The 25324-nt window shown below is 35.1% G+C and overlaps 2 protein-coding genes across 2 annotated transcripts in view; one reads left to right on the top strand and one right to left on the bottom strand.

The window, feature by feature from the left end:
* Positions 1 to 14200, top strand: part of LOC121375271 (flocculation protein FLO11-like) — a 29379-nt gene extending 15179 nt beyond the window's left edge. The window contains exons 2-3 of the mRNA XM_041502644.1: positions 4085 to 4173; positions 11623 to 14200. Coding sequence (XP_041358578.1) covers positions 4085 to 4173; positions 11623 to 13605 — 2072 coding nt within the window. The 3' untranslated portion in view covers positions 13606 to 14200. The remainder of the gene's footprint in view (positions 1 to 4084; positions 4174 to 11622) is intronic.
* Positions 1 to 25324, bottom strand: part of LOC121375272 (39S ribosomal protein L28, mitochondrial-like) — an 87307-nt gene that overhangs the window by 39597 nt on the left and 22386 nt on the right. The window lies entirely within an intron of this gene.

The raw sequence follows: 25324 nt of genomic DNA, 5'->3' as shown, positions 1-25324 counted from the left end.
TTCTTCTTTGATTCACCTTGTTATCTGATATGCACTCTTTCATGTTCAGAGCTCTGTCTTTGAAAAACAGAACCTTTTGTTGCCTGTCTGCTGGCTACCTTTAGAACTCAATACACAATCTACAACACAGGTGTGCTGCAGGTAAACCGGCAGACGAGACCTCTTAGGTGTACACCTACGTAAAACATGATTGGCTTACAGTAATACACTTACTGTGGATGTAAAAACAAGCAGCCAATCATACAAAATGTGATAGGTTTTTGAATAACTTGATTGGACGGTGTTGGTTTTGTGTAATGTGTGACCAAAGAGTATAAGGAATCCACACCGATTGCGTAAAACCATTTTATGATTAAAATAATGTTAGGTGATAATATGAACCAGTGGAGTCGGTGGCTAGAAGGTAAGCATGAAAATCATTTTAGGTTTTAAACTTTACATACATTTTTTTTGTCTAGATTATTTCCAAATTCAGATTTTGAATTTGACTTTGATATTACAGATCTAGAGGTTTCACTGTATAATTTAACAATTTAAGATAATAATTTAATATGTCATTGAAGAAACAGTATTGATCTGACCTTCCCTCTGACAGCTCTGTTTAGAATGGGGTTTTTTTCAAGGGTGGGTGGTCGGTCTAAGATCGATCCCTGTCAGTGGGCCTATTGGGCTATTTCTTGCTCTAGCCAGTGCACCACAACTGGTATATCAAAGGCCGTGGTATGTGCTATTCTGTCTGTGGGATGGTGCAGATAAAAAATCCCTTGCTACTAATGGAAAAATATAGTGGGTTTCATCTCTATGACTGTCAAAATGACCATATGTTTGACATCCAATAGCCGATGATTAATAAATCAATGTGCTCTAGTGGTGTTGTTAAACAAAACAAACTTTTTTCAAGGATGATATGGATAAAAAAGGACAATTCTTTAAGAAGGATGCCATTAAGTTTGTATTCCAGCCTGCTAGCTCCAGTATGATGTAATGAGATTACCATAAATCTATCAGGAAGTGTATCTTACAAAGCTACATGTCCTGTCAAAATCTTAACACTGTTTAAACATCTTACAACACTAAAGTGGCATGTACTGTTAAATGCTACAAAAACTTGATGATTAATATGATTAAAGACAGTACAGCTTTAACAAGATATATACACTCTACAAACTTTGAATTACATTATCATGGTTAAACTCAATATTGTTGAAATAACACATAGCTAAGCTGTATTGTTAATATGTTTGTGTTAAACCAAAGTCATATGACTTATCATACAACAAAATTGAGAAATTAGGATAAAAAATTTAAACAGTATCAATCAGTAATAAACCTACATCGGCACAGTCTGATTTTAGTAAAATGATCTGAGATAATACTTGGTCAAAACATGTTTGGTTGATAGATAGACATTTACTGGCTCATCCTGAAGATTTAAACTTATTTACACAAACTTAATATCAGGAAGTGTTCCCATCCATTATAACAAAGCAGAAGTTAAAACTAATTTTTTTTAATCTTTTTATTTTTATATTTTGTTTAAACATCATCAATAAATTGCATAATTTTCTTACCAATAGTGAAATCTTTAGCATTTTATTTTTAAAAATCATTAATAAACATATTTTCTTATCAATGTTGTAACTTTCAGCATTCTATATTTTATCTGTAAAATAAATCATGAACTGAAATAATTATCTTTCTAATTAAGTTAGAGCATTAACTCAAATCATTAATCACCACTCAGTGAGTGTTTAACAGTGTTCTTGGTGTGTAAATCCCACCCATTAACCAGCACTTGATTAGCTCAGTGTCAACAATAGCTCGCTGACAGAGTGTTAGTCTGCTTCAATGCCCTAATGATTGCCTGCTTCACACCTCCCTCCACCACAAACATCCCTGGCTGCAGATCCCCCCCAACACCACCCTAGTGATTACTGGTTACTAAGGCTGGATTAGCATTCTGACAAGTTTCTCTCAGCTCTCAATGACACTAAGTCTCATACTTAAATGAGGACAAACCCTCATGTCCTCCTCAGTTTAGTGCTAGTTGGTGTGGAGGTAACTAGAGGAATTGGTACAGAGTATGATAGAGAGATCAGGAAGGTTACAGCTGTCTTTATTATCAGAGGTTTACAGAACAGTCATGGGTAAGCTTGTCTTTATCTATTGTTTAGTACCACCTAATATATAATAACTAATATTGTTTTTTTTCATATGGATATTGAATGCTATTTTCATTTTGTTATCATTCTTATAAACTAATATACTATCTTCATCTACACCATAATAAAAATGTTAAAATAACCAAATTCTAACATATCTAAACTGATTATAATGTAATATAGCTGCATGGATTGGAAAGAGTTTGACCTGTACCCCTCTATATCAAAGGCTCTAAAGACTAACCCTAACCCTATACCTAAAACTACCATTAAACACTGTTGGTCTAACTCATGCCTGTGACTCTCCATCATTGATTTTGTCTGTCAGTAGTGTTATATTATTCTGATAAACATATTGGTGTAGTATGTAAGTAGATGTCCTAATACTGGCTTTAGCTAGCCGACCAATCCCACCACTAACTAACACAAAATATTGTTAAAAACCATGTATTCGATTTTATTTGTATTCAGCGTATTTTCACAAGTTCAAAGTTTTATTTGTATTCACCATACTTTTATATGTTCACGATGGCAGTCAAGTGGTATATTTGACTGTTAGTTATTTGCTGAGCCAGATGGTTATTGCTCAAAGTTTGGAATGTTATCTTATCTCAAAATAAAAGTGTTTCTTCCTCCCGGTTAGGCATGGTGTAACAGCCAGGGTGGATGGAAAGTTCACTATGACCATAAAATTGTGAACAAATCCTGTTCTTTCTAATGTGTTACCAGCCACAGAATCAAAGGTAAAACCTGGTTTAAATGTATGACCTCCCAGAGTGAACAATGCATTGATGTAGACAAAACTTACTGGTACCAATCACTACTAAAGCTTTTACCCAATTCCTTTAGTCACCGAAGGTGAAGATATATACACATTTAATTTGTTAACTCTTTGAGCCATTCTAGAAATGATAAGACAGGTAAATAAAGGTAAATTGTTTAATTTTATCTCCTCTTCCACTCATCCCCCAATGTGGATTAACCCCCAGAAGGTCTTGAAAGTCCTCTAAGGTGGTCATCTATTGATCCAACGCCTGCAGGCATAGCCAGTGAATGAAAAATATCTCCAATATCAGTGATTTTCAAACCTGATGTCATAAGGTGATGGAAATTAAATCTTTAGTGTTATATTCAACTGATGCCCATTTGGTCCTGTAATGGCCACTAGTTGAGGCTGGGCGACCATTTAGATAGAGATCTGAAAGTTAGCCTCAGGTAGGTAACATCAACTGGAAAATCTCACCTGCAGAACTGTCTCATTGTACCAGTGGGAGCAAAAACATTGATGCCTCTATACAAACACACAGATTAAGAACAATCAATTTTTGAGACCCTGTTTGCTTAACACTTTTGTTCTCCATAAGTGCTCAACAAAGGAAGCTTAACACTGAAAGAAAAGCTAAAGTATTGGGAAAACAATTGTAGGATTTGTGGTATTCTTGCTTGTGTAGCCATTAACACCCAGGGTGTTTCAGTCACCCTTCTCTACAGGACTCAGATGCACCTGCTCTTTCACACGACCATCACTTGGGCGATCGTTACACTGCAGATTCACACAATTTTCATTAACTCTGACAGGAAAACCACAAGTAAATGGATTCATGTTTGAACAACAGCCGTGAAATATAACACATTAAATGATATTAGACTGACAAACGTGTAAGAACTGGTGTTTGTGGAATTTCTGGCTGCGATATCAAAACCGAGTACGATGTTATTTAACACCAGTCTTCATTCTGTGGCTGAGAGAGGACAAGCATTTCATCTCTGTGGCACACAAATAAATATGGCTCAGATGGTTACAGGTAACTGTTTAAAATTAATTAGTTAAAATATCATGAAAAATGTATTTTAAACTTGAAATGTTTTCTGTTGATATGTTGAAGTATTATGTCTTATGTGTGTGCTTGTGTTATTTCCAGACTGGCTTGAGTGTACTATGGAAACAGATGCAAGTATACACGACCACATGTCTACAGATGAAATGTATATGGTGCTTCAATCAGATATGGTAAGTACTATTTTCTAAACTATACCGTTAATTATACTTTTGGGTACATCATTTAGTATTATTTTTGGCTAAGACAATTTTGTTTAAATTATCCAGTGTTTTATAGTTTTACGGAAGTACTCATCTGTCAATTGAATAACAGTGAATATTCTAAGCAATAAAATGTTTTAACAATTATACAATTAATTTTAGAGAACTGTGAACCTTAATAAATTAGCTTCAGATGCCATCCTTATTTTCAACCTTTTCATCAAATAATGTTTAAAAATATTGTTACTACATGTATTACTATCACACTGCATGACTGTGCAGAAGAATAAGTTTACATTGTGTTTGGTGTTTGACAATGGAAGCTCAAGCTGAATAGGATTTTTGTGCACAAAGAGCTAATATTACAGCCTTTTTCGTGTTAGTTAAATCAGTCTAAATATATAACATTGGGATTAGCACAACGACAACAAATATTAAGATATGTGATTAAATATAATTTTGCTGTAAAAGTGTTGAATATATTTAATATATTTAGAAACACAAAATATATAATACAATAAACAAACCCTACAATGGATGACAAAATGGGAGACAACTCTTCATGCCATCTTCAACATTATTACCAACAAATTGCTCACAAATTTCAGTATTAACATGTTCAAAATAATTTTAAAAACAACAATACTCTGTCAAACCAAGCCTAATCAGTAATCCAAATAATAATTTTACTGAACCAGATATTTAATATTGGTTACAATGTTAAACCAAACATGTAATACCAGATATTGTTAATCATATATGTAATATCAGTTATAAAAAAAATGTTTATTATCACTGATATTCTTAAACCATATATTTAATATCACCGATATTCTAAAACTTAATATTTAATACAATTGATACTGTTACACCAGAGACTTTACTAGTTTTGGTGAACCATTTATTTGATAATAATGATACTAGAATCAGATAACTGAACTAAATATTTGCTACAATATGTTTGCTAAAAACCATACAAATCTATATAAAATTCAGTTTCATTTAAGTATAGTTTATTATTTGGAATATACTTATTTTGGTGATATCAATATATACATTAACAATGTACCAAATGCCCCTGATTTTATGGTATCAGATGAACAGCAAGTTACAATACCAGTAACTGATAACTGAACTAAATATTTGCTACAATATGATTGCTAAATACCACACAAATCTATATAAAATTCAGTTTCATTTAAGTATAGTTTATTATTTGGAATATACTTATTTTGGTGATATCAATATATACATTAACAATGTACCAAATGCCCCTGATTTTATGGTATCAGATGAACAGCAAGTTACAATACCAGTAATGTATTTTGACATTTTAACACCAGTATGTTACACTGTACAAAACCTGAACACAAATTGATTCAACAGACTGAGTTTGCAGTGAGTAGCCATGGTGACAGATGACATGTGAAATATTAATTAGCTGTGAAGCTTTCACCTGCCAGTGATAATGTATAATACATACGTGCACCCACTGACAGACACATCTTCACATTCCACGGGGCATCAAACACAAAAACAATTACTACACGGACCAGAATGTACTTTGAACATGGGTACAAGATGTTTATTACAAATACCATTCTGGTTTCATTTAGTTCAAAAACTGAGTTGTCTTTGTATACCACCACACACATCTATCACAAATAAAGTTTTATTAATTAGTATCCCCCCCCCCCCCCCCCCCCACCAAATTTTCGATTTCTTTTCTTCTAAAAATAAAACAATAATGCTGACTGGTTAGTACAAAGCTTATTCAAACAGCCAAACTTTTATTTATTTTTTAAATTTTTTGAATAAACAATACCAGTAATAAAATGAAGTTTGGCAAACAGGCTGTTGACATACACATGCATAAACACCTCAGTTCTGAAAATAAAAGTCAAATTCTGTGGTTTGTTAGTATCTGTTAGTATGATGTAAACATATGTCCTGAAATACTAATGAGCAACCAGAGATAACTCTGACACTTGCCAATCTTACCAACTGAACATTTTTAAAACTGACAAATTTTATTTAATTTGGCTAAATAATTTCATGTAATAATTAATATTTTGTAAAAAAAACCCCAAAACTGGGTTTCCTCAATTTTTTATATTTAATAGATATTTAGTTAAATGTTTTGCTCATCCAGCCATGTAGCAAATTTTGTAATATTAAAAAATAATTTTTTTATTATTATTTTTTTTTAATTATTATTATTATAATTTTTTATTATTATACTTGTCAAACATGTCAAACTACAACTGTATTGAAATGGTGACTGTTTGAGTGACTGTGTTCCCTCACTTAACATGACACAGTAATGAAGCTAGACTAACATGGAAATGATAAGTTAAAACAATCAGCTGGGTTCCCAGGAGCTGGCTGCCCTCCCTTCCCCTAGTCCCCCCTGCAGTTAATCTCCCACATGACAGGCTGACATGCAGAGACACTGATACAAACAATAAGCTGGCCCTCTCCACAGTTGATTGTCACAGCTCAGCCAATTAGACAACTGGCCACTCCACCAGGTTATGTAACAGGCAGGCACTTAATTAGAGGCCCTACTTGGGCACTTTTATCAACATCACACAATAATGTTTTATTTCCACACATTTACTGGCAGATAATAGCAATAACAATAGCAGCCAGAGAATATGGGATGGGCTATTTTTTTTTAATGATTATTCATAAGTGCTTATAGTATATAATTTAAAAAATAAGACAAACTGATTTCTCAACATAACCTCATGGCAGCATTAGGCTTAATTTCTCAAATTGGTATAGGTACTTTATTAACGTGCCTATATCCAAAGAGGTTCAGACACGTTTATCATATTTTGTTGTCTTTGTAAGTTAATGTGTAAAATAAAACAACATCATACATCATCTATCAGATGATTCTTAGACTAAAGGTGTTTACTTTTAACCAACACATTCCCACATTAAAATCAAGCAGCACGTTTTATTATATACAACCCAGCGGCTATTTCTGTTTGATTGAAAAACCAGAAACTTGACCCAAGGCCTGTAGGTGATGCAACTGCAACACCAGAATATATGGTTATTGGCACATGGTCTGCACATGTAACTGATCCGACACGGTCTGGTGCACGTGTCAATCACTTGCCATCATCCCCAAAAGGGCCCCCTCAACTTGCATGTGCAGTGAGGCTACTGCTCTGGCCATCATAGTACACAGTGATGGCATGGTGAACACAACTCTGCCAACTGGAGACTGATTCTCATCTTGTTACACCAATCTTGCAGTGTATGGATGTTTTTACATACCAAGACGTACATGTCTGGTTCATCAGTACCGTCTAGCCCAGCACAGTTTGACGTGTGCTAACTTAGCTTCCTTTCGGCAGGAGTACCGTCTGAAAAGTAGACAGTGGGTCGGAATTACAAGGTACCCATTTATTGACTGGTTTTAATCTCGTGGCTTGCCGTCTGCGAAAAAATTGTTAAAATATGACCATGGGTGTCGATGTGTACCAGTGTGTCGGTGTTCTTTCGTGGAGTTTTATCTGTGGATATTGTCATCTCTTAGAAAAAAATGGTTATCTGCATTAAGACGTGCAAACCGGTAAGTAATAGAAAACAACAACAACCATCTGGTTAAAATATCTGACCGTTACTCCCCTATTTTGGTTAGATGGGGTAGGGTTAGTTACATTTACATGTAGTTAGGGTTAGGGTTACTTTGTAGGTTAGTGTGTGTCTTAACCTTTAAAGTAACCACCATCAAACTTAGCAGACTGCTATGGCCCTAGATATATTATAGATATCTCGTACTACATAAGCAGACAGTAGATACATTATAATTATTTGCTTTAATATCAATGGTATCAGTTTAAATATTTTATTTTTCTCTACTAGTTGAAACTGTGTATACCCACCCAACATGCTGTAGGGTTACTTTTCTTTAATTTGATCACATAAAACAATTTAAAAAAATAATAATTGCCAACTGATTTGTAATGTAAAAAAAATACCTTTATTTAAGTGTAGTACATCATAATCTTTTAGCTTGAAACTGATTATTTTAACTTTTTATATTTTCGATCCTTTATTTTTAAATGTGCATTACATCCATCTAATGGAATATTATATATATAAAAAGAGTTGATTAATATGTAACAGCCAAATATATTTAAATTTAGATGTTATGTTTACAGGTTTTGATAATTGCAATCACATTTGAACTGAATAATATCTTGATTTATTACATCTTCCATTATGTAAATATGTATCTATACTTGTACTACTGTATTTGCTAATTATAAATGCTTTATTTGGAATAATTTAAAATTAGAGTTTAAAATTTTAACCCAAAAATAGAAAACCCTGAAAATTGCTCTTATTTCCCATTAAGTACCATCTATTCTCCCAATAAATTGAACATTAACTTAATACGCTAAAGACCAAAATGCCCAAAGGAAAAGCTACTGCTTGCAAAGATACTTCTTGTTGATTGAACATCCCTGGTTTTTTTATTCTTTTGTTGACCAGACAAAGATGTGTTTTGTGTTCCTCCTTTGTGTTTTGGTCCATTATTTCGCCCTGTCCACCAACTTATATGGGGGGCACCTGTGACTATCTCATGCCATGAATGGCCCAGGTCGAACGCCCATTCACTTCATTATAGGTTACACCATTACCCTTGTACAGAATGGTCAAGTCACCATGGCAACAACAGCTATAAATGTAATTAACAACCCCCCATTAACATTAGATAAGACTTGAGGTCAAATTCAGCACTTTCTCTCCAGCTAGAGGAGGGGTATCATTACATACGAGGTACCCTACATTTTCTAACTGACCTTTGTAGACTGGAATCTGGAATTCTCATTTTGAAACTTGTTCAGAAACAAAATGCTTTGATTTAAAATAATGAAAAAGAAACCTGAAGTTATTGTGGACACACGTTTTTAATGATTAATACAATTAAATGAACTAAAAATACATACATAAGTTTGTAAAAATTTAAACAATAAATATTTTTGATGCACTAATTCATTTGTAAAACAATATATACAACTAGCTATTAGGTTTGTTATTAAAAAACCTACCCACACTACCTTTATTTGGAAATCAAAACATTAACATCCACAAAGTGTGTTTAAATAGTATAAAACTTTATAAATGCAAGTTACACTATGGCATATTCAATCATTCATTCATTCACTCACTCATTGTCTGTTTGGGTTATCAGTTATTTGTGTATTGTTATTAATATTATACTAGCTTTTTTTTAAGTCCTTTCTAAACTTGTATTTATTTTATGTCCCCATTACATCAACCAGCCTATTTAAATATATTTCTATCATCTAGCCATTTATAATTTATACTATTACTATAATCAGCATACTACCACAATGTGTATGTACTCCTAGTATTTAGCATGTATAAGCTAATTCATATTCTGTAAGGCGATGAATCAGGGCACCCCAACCCTGGCATCATCAAAATGAGCTGGGGACAATAAAATATATATATATAATTTTTTTATATATATATATACTACCTGCCATCTTTTGTAAAAATGTCAATGATAAAATGTAGACATATAATTTAATATAGACTGCTATTGGTAAATATTTAACATACTAAAATATTAATTTTGATTTAAAAAACTATTTAAAGAAATGTTCCAGACATTTATAATTCATGTTTTAACAACAGTAGGCAAATATTGATCAAGTCCAGATATTTATTTATTTTAAAAGAGAAATATAAATCTATTATTTACAAACTGTGATTTGCGATTTCTAGCCATTATTGGTAATTTGTGAACACAATTTACTGTTAATAAATTTAATAAATCATAACAGTTTGTAAATAATGTTAAAACTGTTAATTTTTTCAGGTCAATAATAAAAAAACAGACTTGTTAATTTTGTTTAATTTATCGCTAAGTAGACCACCAATATTTATAACCTAATCATGTCTGGGGCTGCCATATAATGTGCGACAATCAGGCCAAAAATTTAAACAGAAAGCTGCTAATTATGCAACAAAAGACTGAGTAGGAAACAAAGCAGGGTGTGAATGGGGCTGGTTAGAATAAGCCACTGACAGCTTCCGATCATTGTCCTTCTCAGACGTACAGTCTGGGACTGTCACAACACAATCTGGCACACATACAGCCACCCAACACAGTCATCTTAGTGTAAAAGTAAACACATGCCTGTGTCCATTGCTATCATAGTACCCAGATGGCTATCTGTAAACTGCAGAAGTGTAGGTGCACCAGGGTGAGTCACTTTCACTGGGCTTGTTTATGTACTGTTTTTAATTTTAGATAATGGAGGATAGTGTTTATGTATTTACACACATTAAGTATAATTTTGTGGGTAAATATTGATTCTCTAAATTGTGTATAAATTACATTAGACCTATTATAGGTTTTGCAATATTTGGTTAAATTGTTATAATAATATAATTATAAATTGTTTGCTGTTGAAGGAAGGAAAAGGTTTATTATGAGTGACTAAAAAGTATTTTAAATATAATTAGTTTAGTTGAAAACACTTTATTTGGTTCAACCGGTATTTATTTACTGTCACATCTATGCAGTTTTGGGATCAGACAACAGCCTCTCCCTACATTTCACAATTTTATTTTAGTTCACTTGCTGGGTCATTGTAAATTACATTTAGCTATTATAATCTGTATCTTTAATTTTTAATACCTGCATTTTTACAGTTATTTACAAACGTTTCAATAATAAAAAAAACCCACACCACAAACCCAGACACTAATTTAAACAGCTAAAAAGTATTAGTAATGATCCAAACTTTTTTATAAAAAGAAGGAATTTTCTGAACTAAAATTTAATTAATAACTCATTACCTTAATTTACTTTTGTGGACGTCTATACTTAATAAACAATTGTGTACAGTGTATTAACACAGCATGTACCCTACATGGTTATAGAGTAATGCATTTATTTACACCATTATTTAAAATCAATGTGTATATTTTTATTTTATGAAATTACATTTTAATCTTGTCACATTATAAACACCCCTATATTAGTCCCTGTAACAACCCCTCCCCCCCCCCCAAAACCCCCCCAACAACAACAAAAAGTGCCAACTTAAAAACAACCCCTATACCCCTCAGTCAATTACAATTTAGTTAAAAAAAATTAAATTGTTATTTCACTGCAGGAATATGACCAGATTTTTAAACACTTAATTTCAGGTTTTTTTTTTCCTAAAATCATTTCAACAAAAGTAGACTAATTTGTTCTGAAATGAAAAAAAACAACAAAATCATCAGCTTTTAACTTTTTATAAATCATTTCAAATTTTATTTTCAAAAGTGGATTATGTCCCTGTAGATGCTACAATGAACAGTTATACCTCATCAACTCAATTATAAATTTTTTAGGTGTTTTGTGTCTTACAGGTTAATATCAAACAGCAGGAACAGGCCCTCAAGACAGAGATAGTGAGCATCAAAAACAAGTTCTTAAATCTGCTGCAGCACTGCGGTCTGGAAAATGAATTCGCCTTTACTGCACATCACGTGACCATGGCAACAGCTGCAGATGGCCCTACGACGACATCATCCGATCGCAGTACCTGCAACCTGCACTACAGCTATGCCGACTTCCTCATTGAGCAGCTGCTCGCCAGCACTAGCGGCCTCACAGACTCTGACCTGTCTCCGAGCCCCGAGGAAACCCGCAACGTGTTTGATGACACTACTTCAGCCCCAGCAGACCAGGTGGAGGCGCACAACTCTCTCAACAGTCCCGGCAATGGAGTCCGAAACCGCAACTATGACAACAGTAATAATATGTTGCAAGTGCTTCAGGAGGCTAACATCAAGGTGCTTCCAAACCAGTTGGACTCGACAACCTCTGAGAACTGTGTGCCGTCCAGTGCTTCCTCAGACTCCTACCCTCCTTCAACACCTGAGGATTTATTCTCCGACAACCAAGTTGTGCCTGATCTTGATCTGGAGAAGGAACTCATGTCACGTGTTAAGTACTATTCAGACTTTACCATCGATCGTCAGAGGAAGATCAATGAGTTGCTCAATAAATCCAAGAACCTTAGCAGCTGTCGTCCTAAAGTGTTTCCTGGTGAGAATATTTCTCAGAGAATGGTGGAAGGAGCCGAATCAAAACCAGCATGCATGCAGCGTATCATTGTCAGGAGAGCACCAAGCAGTTCAGCATCGAGTAGAGCCACCTCCTCATCATCTGGAAACAGCACTTATTATCCCTCAAAAAGTAAGAACAAGACATCTTCATCCAGAGCTTCTAGAACGAGCAGTCATCCACTCATGTCTTCTACGCTCATCTATGAACCAACATCGAACCTTCCCAGCAGCAGCACTTCGGGTGACAGTGTGTATACCTGGTCCATCGATGAGAACTCAGAGCCTGGCAATCTCGAGCAGTCGTATCTCCGTAGCCGACACCGCAGTCAGCGTTCAAAGAACAGAAAGTCGAATTTGAATGTGTCCAGATGTTCCACCAGACGTCATCATCGGCAGCAGAACCAGTCATCAGCCCTGCATCTCACTGGACTTGTTTCCATCATTGAGCCAGCTTCTTGTGTCAAGAAAGACAACTGTGCTAGAAATATGTGTGACGATACAGAACTTGGATTCAAGTCTCAGACTCTTCCACGCACCAGCACCAGAATCAACCTGTTTGCTGCTGACTCTTCATGTTCGATGCCAAACGTTAATGGACATCCATCTTCCGACAGCTCATCTCCTCTCCACGAGCGTACTGAACTTCCAGGCAAGTCCAGTACCAGTGAGGGCAGCAATTATGCTACAAACTTTGGTGGCTGTTCTACACTTACTTCGATGATGGTTGCACCTAACGTGACAGAATGTTCTCGACTGACAACGGAAGCAGATTCCTGCCTCATTGATTCCATTCTCACGGACAGTCCTAAGAGTGTGGACAGCAGTGGAATCTTTGCCCCATACAACTCTCCCCATGCCAGCAGCGTGAGTTCTCGATGTGGCTACACCACAGTCAGCAGCAGCATTCCCTCGACCTCCAGTAATGACTACTGTGACTACAGGGGTCCACTTCCAACACCAGCCACTGTGAAAGCCTCCGACCCGATCTTCAAGATCCCTCACAGCCCCATCGCTCGGTCCAAGACCTGCCGCAGGAAGACCTCCACCAGTCGCAGTCCCAGTGTCAGGACGTCCACTCCTCGGCCGTTTCACTCCAACGCTGGATCCATGCACAGCGCTCCCGCCATGAGGAGGAAGTTGTTTGAACTCAACAACAACGGTCAGCTGATAGGAGAGCCCCGCATCCTGGATAAGAAAGCCATTGTCCGAAAGTTCAAGAAGTTCAGTCATCACTTCAAGAAGGATCACACAGACAAGATCAAAACCCTGGCCAACTTGTGAACATTCGGACATATCCACTAATACTTGTATCCATAAATGGATCCGGCAGTGTTGTGAAAAGTCAAAATGTGATATGTGTTTTTGTGACAAGCCTAACTTCTATAACAAGTCTTTCTTTTGTAGTGTAAATTGTTAGTGATTTAGGATTCAGTCAGTTAGGTTGTGAAACTATTTCTTCTTTTTTTATTACTTTCCACAACATTTACCTTCATTACACCATACAACAATCTTTCATTTGTGATGAGCAACTTTCATATTCAGTATTATTAATCTTTTTGCAAGATTAACGATTATGAACTTTAACCTGTGATCTTCTCTCAGGTTGTATATACTATGTATGAATTTTTTGATGTATGATAAAATGTGTTTTATGTTACAAGAACATAACATGCACCACGCAGACACAACCCAGTAAAAGACAGATGCCAGTATGCCCATGATGGCAGGCTGTGTAGAAAGTGTATATAATATGTAAATGAGATGATATGATGCTTAAATTATTTTGTCTAACCAAGCAGTGCTACTGAGTCTATTTTTCATTGTCTAGTCATGTGACATGTGCATGTATGATGAAATAAATGAAAAATAGTAATTATTCCACTTGTTTAGTTTTTCTTTTTAACCTTTTATTGTGAAAAAGTACTTGATACAACTATAATGTCTACTGATGGTTATTCATTTTACATTGATTTTGATGCTTATATCAACTATGGTTCAAGCACGCTGTCCTGGTCAAACACTTCAGCTATCTAGGTTGTCTCTCCAGGAGATAGGTAGTAATGCAAGTCTTTAATTCTCACATTGGGTGGAATCCGGGACTGAAATGCGAGCCAATACATTGAGCCCAGCAAGGGCTATTGGTGCAGTAATCATTTATCGAATAAAATCAAACCTTGTTAAAACGAGGCACTTTGTTATAGGGGTTTCCATTCTTGTATCAAACTTTGCTATAACAGTCACTTAGTCAGTAGTCATAGGCAAATCTGAATTTTGTTGTAATGCATTTCATATTTCATATTGAATATTCATTTCAATATCAGTTGAATATCATTTAATCTCCATCTGGGTAATGATACAATTCTTGTTCTTGCTCAATGTCTAGATCTGAAAATTTGATATTGAAGAAGAAAAATAAATGCTTCCCCATCTTTAAAAATTAAATTGAATGTTTTTGTACAAATTGAAAAACCGGCATTGAATTCTAGTTGTGGGAATCTACAAATCTAAACTACCTGACTTAGCACAAATCTGAAGTGATTTGGTTAGCACACAAAGACAGGGGCAAATGGCCAGTTACTGTGTTCAGGCTTGATGTCTTATCACATGACGGTGACAGTAGGCATGCTGTATCACCGGGTCCTGCCCAGTAACACAGAGCATAGAGAACCTGGCATGATAAAAGCCAATCTAAGAGCATCTCAAGTAATTGTTTACAAGCAGCCAGCTAGTGGGTGCTGGTCATAGTGAGGTAAGCTTACCGGCCCTGCAGATGGATCTGATAAAATTGGGCTGAGAGAAATAATGACAAACACACGGTCACTTTCAACAAAATGGTTTACATTTCACTGAGGGATCAACCACATTGCCTTGTCTGTAACCCACATAACAAATAAAATCAACAATTACAGAGAGTCAGTGTTTGTTGCTTTATCCCACCTGCCAAATGGGCTTGTTCCCATTCTAGCTGGGATAGCACCGGTGATGGTATGTGCTGTCCTGTCTGGGGGGGGGGGAATGCATATAAAAGATCTCATGCTGCTTATGAAAATAAGTGTCCCACGAGGTAGCAGCATTTTGTTGAGATATTGAATTTTCTTTTTCTTTTCCACACTGAATCTGCAATTTACTGAAAATATACAATGTTACAAACACCTATTATTAATACTATCAAATTAAACAAATTGAAATACTAAACACAATTACCGACAAATCCAATTTTTTTCTCTTTTTAATTTTTTTTTTTGAAAAGTAATACCTATTAATGCTGTGAGTAATATTATTTGTTCAAAGTAAATATTAATAAATACATCATGTGCAAATCCTGCACATAAAATTACTACAGTAATTTTCTGTAAGTTTTTCTTCAAATGTTGGGTGTTATTATAACCATTTTATCTAAGTGCCAATTTTATGATTTAAAGTAAGTGCTCTTAACATATATACTGCAAATTCTTTTGATGACATAGTTTCCCCCAAAACATAAAATCTAAAAATAAAGAATCACAAAAACATTTTATTATCTACATCTATTCTTAGTAGAGCACCAGAAACTCAACTTTTCCATCAATTGCAGCAAACAGTTACTGAGCACACAGAATCTGAAATATTTCAGCTTGACCACTGGCAGCTGTACAAACAGTGACAATGTGAAACCCCAGATGCAAATATCATTCCACATACATCTGCAGCATCATCCTACCAACTAATTACATATCTAATTAACAAACACAAGTCCTTGTTATTGTACAAATGATTATCAGAGATGCAAAATAAAGCAAATATAAAGTAAATCAAGTCAACATGCTTTGAAGATACACATTAGCTTTCTTCAAATTTGGTCATCTTCAATACTTGTTAAAAAATAAATACATAGTGTTGGTAACCTCAGGTATTTTCCAATATGGTCACTTGAGGTGCTTGGTTCATAACATCAAACCTCAATGGGGGACCCATTGTTTTTTTCCTCCATTCCAACCAATGCATCATGACTGGCATACCAACAGCCATACATAGTGTGTGCTCTTTCGTCTGTGTGGAAGTGCATGCAAGACATCCCCTGATTCTTTTGAACACTACATGTAGGAATTATCAAATGTTTTACATCAACAGTAAGTTATTAATTAACCAATATGCTCTAGTGGTGTTTTTAAACAATAATCACTTCAAAAACATGCTTTTCCAATGTAGTTTAGTAGGAGTTTTATATTCACCTTTTTCTTAACACAATTCCTCCTTAAAGGTCCTGTCAAAGTTGAAACTACAATATTTTTTATTTTTACATAATAACTACAAATTAACAGATCCAACATCTTTCCATAATTTACTCAAGAATAATAATTTTTAAAAGTTTTGTACTGGACAATTAGGGGTTTTCCAAATAATTTGTGGTTAAATATAGCATGGTCACCATCTTTGTTTCTCTATCAGTTATCTGCAAAGAATTATGTTGAATGTGTACACATAAAACAGTGATGCCACAATTTTTCATAGGCATATAACTGAAGGTATAAACTTTACGTTTCAAAGCAAAAATTCATTATTGTAACTTTGACACCTTTAATGTTTTTTTGTACTTATGTTTTAATTAATTTTTTATTTATAATACATGGTCACAGCCTCTTGATGTAACTAATCACTGTATTAGATATGATAAAAGCAACATATCTGAGTATAACTATGGGCACAGTTAACCATGTACATGCAGAACTACCGGTACTGTCCAAAAAACAATGATGGTTATTTAAAAAAAATATATATATATATATACCCCCTTTTAAGCTGACCCCTTGAATTACTAATGAATATTTAATGAAAAAAAAAGAGACACTGGTATGTGGAAACATGTGGCATTTTATCCTCATGTAATTTTATCCTCAATGGGAATATGTTTAATATATTTGAGCATCAACTTCTGTTTTCTTCATGTGATGTACCATTTTTATCTTTCCTTTAAAGGGACTGACCCTAGTTTCAGCCCGTGAAAATGCACACTAAGTTTAGTTAATGTACAAACCTGTAACACATTTGGATACAGTTACAATTGAGTGAAACATGAGTCTGTGACTTTGAAATAGTGAAATACCCTCTAAAAATAGACTAAAACTTGACTCCTTAACTATTACTCATCAGACGCATGTGCGTTTTTAAAAATATGAGAAATGCATTTTGTGATATTAAAAACACCAGGATAACCCAAAACACTTCGAATATACGGAAATGGATAATCTAAACAATAAAATCTCAGTAAAGTATGATTTTAGTTATAAAAAACGGCTCTAATGGTACAAAATATGCCTTAGTGTTTAAAAACTAGAGTATGTCCCTTTAAATACTACTTTAGTAATCTTGATCATATTCCAATTGTTTACTGAAACTAAAAGCGCCCCAGTTCTCACACTCTGAATATGTGTAGCCACTGAATACCCTACACTGGTAAGAGATTATGCACACAAGTGAAGAAAAGATGAAAAAGATATTCTGAATATTTGTCTGCTCTTCCATCTTGTTGCATAAGCACCTGGTGAAAGACCTCACTTCATTGATAGATGTATATGTAACCACCAGTATCACCAGTTACACATGGTTTTGTGTTTAGAAATTGTAGACAGGATTTGTGAATCGCAATTTGGCAGTTGACAATATCTTTTGATAGTGTAAATGCAGTAGTCTACATTCTTACTGTGGGCAAAAACAGCTGTTTATTTGTGTGTTGATAAATTTTTGTTCTTACACACTGCATAAAAATAGAACATTTTTGAAACACTTCCTTTTTTTAATATCAGGACAAACTAAATTATTGATAAAAAGCATTTACATTTTTTTTATTTTAAAAAAGGTAGTTATTGTTGAATTTCAAAGTAGTAAACTATATTACAGGACATCAGTTTCTATACCCACCCATCTGCATTCACCAGTAAACAGGTGAGGTTTTAGCTCAGTTATACAGAACTCATGTGAGGTGTGATGGGTCACAGGGTTGATCACTCTCAATGGATTCCTGTCCCAAGCAGTGTTAAAGTGTGTTAATGATTGCTTTGTTTAACAACATCATTAGAACACATTCATTTATTAATCACTGGATAGCAAACATATGGTAATTCTGATACATAGTCTTTAACCGGCCTTGGTGGTGCAGTGGATAAGCCATCAGACAACAGGCTGGTAGGTACAGAGTTCGCAGCCCGGTATTGGCTCCAATCCAGAGCGAGTTCTTAAAGGTAGGGTCAACTCAAACAAGAGCCTTATGTGTTGGAAAGATGCATACCCAAACCACCAACACATACTGACACTTTTGAAAATGAAAAAGTCGTAATTTTTTAGTTAATAAAAAACCACGATTATTCCTGCTAACTGGGGGCAGCCATTTTGTTTCATTTTTGTGACGTCCGGTGGGATAGCTTGGGGCGAAGTGACGTCAGCTCCTGACCATCTCCTGTATGTAGTGTGTAAACAAAAGCAGTAATTTTCGACAAGGCGCTTCTCTTTGATCAACCTGGCTTGTAAAACAGCATAAATGACGTAATAATATAATAAACTATTTAACTACATATATTTCAAGTTGCATTAACGGAACAAAATGGGGTTATAGTAGTTTTCTCTGTTAAATAATCCAAAGGAAAAATGTACACTATTAGGCCTATTGATATGCTACGTTGGAGCAAAAACGACAACCCACGATACCCAAGTGATAATTTTCTTTTCTTTGGAACTACGTAATTGGTCGGTTCTGTGGTTTTAGATGGAAAAGTCTACTTAATCAATAGTTTTACAGAACTATTTACAGTAATAAACCATGTCCATTACCATTTTAGGGGCGACAGGTAATATTCCACAATACCGGTATGTATTTTTGTGTTTAGACAGCCTCAATTACTTGTCTCGTCTGGTTACCAATCAAATACACACCTGCCAATCAGGAATCACAGGTAGAAGCAACTAACAGCATTGACCAATTAACTAAGAAAACACTCCGTGTAGCATTTCAGTACGTAGGTTAATGCATGGACAAAACATTGTTAATTATTTCAACTTGTTGTGTAGCCACTTTGACAATGGTATTTTATTTTGTATTGAAAAATAATATATATATAGTGCTGGATATACTTATTGCTGGCTTACTGGGATGTGTATTATTACAGAACATTGCAATGTATAACTATTTATCATCCCGCAAAAACCAGGTAGATTGTGTTTCTCTAGTTCTAAGGCTCATTCCTAACGTTACGCGTTAAGTATTACGTAACCACCAGCTCGCCAGAGGGCGTACTCACGGAAATAGTACAAAATGGCTGCGCCCGATATATATAATAGCCGTCACAATTAGCCATTTTATTAATTAACTATACGATTATACTTGTTGATATTAAGCAATAATGTGCATTATATATCGTTGAATATGCATACCAGGCCAAATGCCTTAATTGTCCCTTCCTTTAAGAGCTCAGTGGGTATGTGTGAAACCATTAAACCCTCTTCTCTCTCACTTACCACTAACTAACTAACAATTAACCCACTATCCTGGACAGACAGCCCAGATAGCTGAGGTGTGTGCCCAGGACAGCGTGTTTGAACCTTAATTGGATATAAGCACGGAAATAAGATGAAATGAAATAGTCTTCAGAGACACCCACATTTTCCCATTATTAGCAAAGAATGTTTTATATGTACTTTCACACAGACAGAACAGCACATACCACAGCCTTTGATACACCAGCCACAGCGCAATGGTTGGGTCGGCAAAGAAGCTAATCAGATACTGGGTCCACCGAGGAGATTTGATCCTCAAGCATTTCAGCCAAACGTTCTACCAACTGAGCTAGATCCTGCACCTTTGTCACACAACTGATGCAAAAGCTGGTATGTACTGTCCTGTCTATATAAAAATAGGAATATAAAAGATTCCATGTCACTTGTTATGGTAGAAATAAGCTTTGTAGCAGTATGTGTCCAAATAACCATATTATGTTAAGAAGCCAAATAGACTTAGTTTAAAAATGTGCCGATGTGTGGTTTAATAAATATTCCTTTTTTCCTTCTTTTTTTTAGCAGCATGAATCATCTCACCCCACCTGATACAGGGCTAGCTCTGGCACTTGCCAAAAGTTACAAATTCGAATTTCAAAAACAATTGGTGAATTTAATTTTTTGAAGTATGATTGATAATTAATTTGTCTACATTTTCTGCTGACCCAGAGTTAGCCTGGTCAGATAGTTGGTGGTTTTTATGCCATGTACAGGGAACCTTTTGTTTCAAACATTTTCATTATTGGGTAGCGACAGTTGAAAATTGAGTAGCATCTACTATTTAACATTTAAGAATTGTGTAGTGATCTCTGAAATATATGTAGCAAATTGTGACGCGATACTGAACAAACTGTTCCCTAAGTACTGTCAAGCATTGCATCTTTCATATACAAATTTAGTTTGACATTCTCCGATTACCCATTTCTCACCCATTCTGTTTTATTACACCAATGTCCTATGGACAAAACATCAAGCTCTGAAGTACATTCCTCTAAGAACGAGGCCAGGTTATGCAAGCCACTAAATTATTTTATGGCCTGGAAACCAAACATACCTAACTGTTTGTTATTTTGTGAGCCCAATTCCTAATTGTGGTAATAAAGAGGTTCCATAAAGAAAGCACCTACACCTAACACAATGACATTACCTCCTGACATAGCTGTAACTACAGGACATTATCTAAGTTCTACTTGTGCATGGATTCCGGTCTGATGCCCAGTGTGGTGGAAACCTATTCTCAACACAAGACAGGTAATAAAACCTGACAACCTGAAAAAGCTAGGTGAATGTAAGAATTTGCTATCTGCTGCAATTATAAAATATTTTTTTCCATAAGTAAAATGTTCACTGATGGCAATTTTGAGCCTGCCTATGGCAATCTTAAACCAATATCTTTTGCAACAAATAAAATTATTCTCTCATCAGGTCAGGTCAGGTCAAGTCAGAGTGTTTAACGTGCACATTCAGAACAAGCTGTTGTAGTGCACGCCTGTCCTGGGCACAGGTGCCAGCCTTAGCCAGCTCCTCCGTCCAGGACAGGAAAAGGGTGGGGTGGGTTGGAGGTGGGACCGCCTGCACTGGCTGGTGCAAGGGAGCACCAGCAGTCCGACCAGGGCCGGTATCAGGCGGAGAGTGGTATCCAACAGTAACAATTTTTATTCAGTGGCAAAAAACTGCCTTTGATAATACCCTGACCTACCACAATAGGCCACTGGATCAATTCATCTGATTGGATCTAGAAGCCTCTGAGAAGTGAAAATGTGTACCACCCATTTGTGGGTTTTGCAGAAAGAAATTCAGGTAACCTATTACATTTTTGCATAACCTGTTATAACCTGTTGATGTCCTAAATGTAATGTGCAAATGAAAAATTGGTTACAACAAATGAGATTTGTAAGAGCAATGTGCAAACAATACAATCGTTCTTGCAATTTTCAGAGACCTGGGTCACGTTCGACGATGCAATCTTAGTGCTAAGATCACTTCGTGGAATGGGGTCCCGATCTTTTGTGTTTTTTCTATCTCAAATATTTCCCATATAAAAGAATTTCTATTGCAAACTAAAACAAATATTTTATGTGACCGCAACAAGTTTTTCTTCTCATACTCTCCAGATAAAATGACCCAATTACCACATTAGACTTTAACAGTCATAGTTTAAAATGTACTTGGGTGTTGCTACACAAATATTGATTTCCTTTACATTCTAATCATCACAACATCAGTCTCATTCCAACCAGTGCACCACAATTGGTCAAAGGCCGTGGTATGTGCTTTCCTGTCTGTGGGAAAGTGCATATAAAACATCCTTTGCTGCATTAGGAAAAATGTAGTAGGATTCCTCTGATGACCATGAGTCAGAATTATCAAATGTTTGACATTCAATAATTGGTAATTAATTAATCAATGTGCTCTAGTGGTGTCATTAAATAAAATAAAATTAACACAGTATCAGTGTAAATTCATCAGTACTGGCTTAATGCCATATTTACAGTTAACATTTTGATTTTCATTGCTACACAATTTTGTGTTTTAAAAGCCAACATAAAGTGAATCCACATTAATTAACAGACCAACACAATATTTCATCAACTGAAAAAGGTTGACTGAACCAGAAAATGAAGGTCAGTGCTTGAAATTGGAAAATTAACCTTACAAAATGGCCTGGCAAAGGTCACTGCCTGCCTTTATGAGGGATACCACATACAATTACAGCAGTGGAAACAGTAGAAATTGAAACTAAAACAACTTTACAGTTCAAGTTAGAAAAATATGGATGAAGTGTTTGAAATACCTGCAGTGTTATTGGTAATATGTGAAACAGATACATAGTGTAGGGAATAATTGGTTTTTTTTTATGTACCCTTCTTAGATTAATTAATTTCTTTGAAAGTAGAAAGACATTTTAGTAAAGTAGGCAGCAAACTTTCTGCCAAAGGGTAAAACAGATATGGCGCCATACCCAAATGTTTTTGCAAATTTTTATTTTTTAAGTTAACCTTTTGACAGAATTAATGACTCTTATTATTATATCATTACTGTATGATTTTCTTAACCCTAACCCTAAAACTAACCTATGTTCTTTCTGAGGGACTGCGGTTGAATTGAGCACACACATTGTAACTATTCAATTCTATAGTGCCATACTCCAAAAATTCTTTCTGGCAGAAACCGTGGGCAGTTATATCTACTGAGTGTTATTAAATATGTAACAGAAGCTTTAAAAAATCATATAAAGTATATACAATTTGTTTTAAAATCTATCTTAAAATTGCAACTTTCATTTAAAAACGTAAAATTTTCTCAGAAGAATGAAATAACAAAGTGCAATGATAATCATGTGTGTTGATGTTTTGCAGACATGTACATTAAAATAAAAGATTAACCCAACTCAGTGAAGTTTTAGTTGGAACTTGGTATATATTTAAAAACCAGAGCTATACTTTGTCTAAAATACTAGTAATTGGTTAGAATGTAGGAAGGAAGGAAATGTTTTATTTAATGATGCACTCAACACATTTTATTGACCGATATATGGCATTGGACATATGGTTAAGGACCACACAGATAATGAGAGAGAAAACCTGCTGTGACCACTTCATGGGCTACTCTTTTCGATTAGCAGCAAGCGATCTTTTATATGCACCATCCCACAGACAGGATAACACATACAACAGCCTTTGATTACCAGTCATGGTGCACTGGCTGGAGCGAGAAATAGCCCAATGGGCCCACCGATGGGGATCGATCCTAGAACAACCGCACATCAGGCGAGTGCTTTACCACTGGTCTACGTCCCGCCCCTTGGTTATTGGTTAGAAGGTAGTGCTGGGGGTGGAGTAGTGGTCAAATAAAAGAGAAAACAAAAAATCAGCAGACAATAAATAATAAACAGTCTGCTCCAGCTAGACAAAAAGGAACTTTAAAACGTAACACAATATTTAAAAAAGAAATTTGGTAAAGGAACAACTACCCCCCCCACCCCCCCACCCCCCGATGAATGTAAAACCCTGTAAAGACAGTGTTTGGGTACATCCAAGTACGGTGTATTAGCTGTATATCCTGCTAACAAGTGGCGTAACAACACAAGGGGATTCTCACAGCTGTCCTGTCCAGCCACCGCAGACACCAATCATGGCCTTTGTTCATCCTTGGTGATTGAGGATATTACAAATACCATGTCTTTATCTAAAGACAACCCTTCTAAACATTTGTCATCATCGCAGTGTCAACAGCCAGGAGAACCATCAATAAATCATGAATTAATAAACATAAGTTATTGTACAGCCGTTGAAATTTGCCAACACAAAGAACATTAAAGTCAAATAATTGCTACATAAATAAAAGTTATACCAATCTACAAATTCAAATATATACATATTTATTATATGGCTGTAATAATATTGTAGTCAGCATCGATAAAACAGTTCTCTGAGTAAACCAAAATATAGTTCATATGCAATATTAAAGGTCTTGTAGAAATAAAACTTCAAAGTCTAAAGGAGTTTATAATAAGTCTTGCTCATGGACACCCATAATAATATAATATTAGTCTACTGGTCTATTTGAACAATAAGTCATGTTTCTACATTCAATGTACATGCAAGGACGCCAAATTTTCACTTATTAAATTGTTATATTATAAGAAAGATCAACTGCAAAGCTGTTCAGTTAATGCTTTGTGACTACAAATTTAATGGTAAAATGTATTATAAATTCTTATTAAATGTGAATATACTGTTACATTAAAAATTTATAACTAATCATTATTACATTAAATGAATCAATAAATATGTGATAAAATTGATTTATAATTTCAAACTTTCAAATATTAATTAATAAATAGTAATTAGAAAAACAATTTTGCATTAAAAGTTAATATATTAACCACAATAATTTTAGAATATTGTTAATAATAATTTTTAAGGAATGTACTAGGACCTTTCACTTTCGTGTAACAGCATGGTCACCAGACTTTAGAACAACACTGTATTAAAGAGATTATGTTTATTTGTTTATCACATTAATGTCACAAAATCAGCTTGACATCACTTTTCAAATCTTCCAGAGGGATGTGAAAGGACAGCCAATTAGAACCCAGCCCAGCACACGCATGTGTTGAGTATATTCCCAGGAGGGAGATGGGTGACACTAATTCCAGGCACGGACCCACAATCACAGCAATAAAATACCAGCTTAGAGAGGACACTGCACTGTTTGCACAGTGGTGTCAGGGTTAGCCAGTCGACTGTGTGTGTGTGTGTGTGTGTGGAGGGGGGGGGGGGGGAGAGGGATCACAAACTCCCAGGTATACCCTCCACCACAGATACAGCTTACTGGATCCAGGACATAGTGAAATGTCCTGTGTGTCACTCAAGTAAAGACAATAGTGTTACTGTGCTAATCCTCATGGTTTGATATTGATGTAAACAAAAGAAAATAGTTCTGTCTAAGAAACTAAGTTATAGGATGTCAG

Source organism: Gigantopelta aegis, chromosome 6 (assembly GCF_016097555.1).
Source record: "Gigantopelta aegis isolate Gae_Host chromosome 6, Gae_host_genome, whole genome shotgun sequence".
NCBI lineage: Eukaryota > Metazoa > Mollusca > Gastropoda > Neomphalida > Peltospiridae > Gigantopelta > Gigantopelta aegis.
This window is presented reverse-complemented; position numbering and strand designations above follow the sequence as displayed.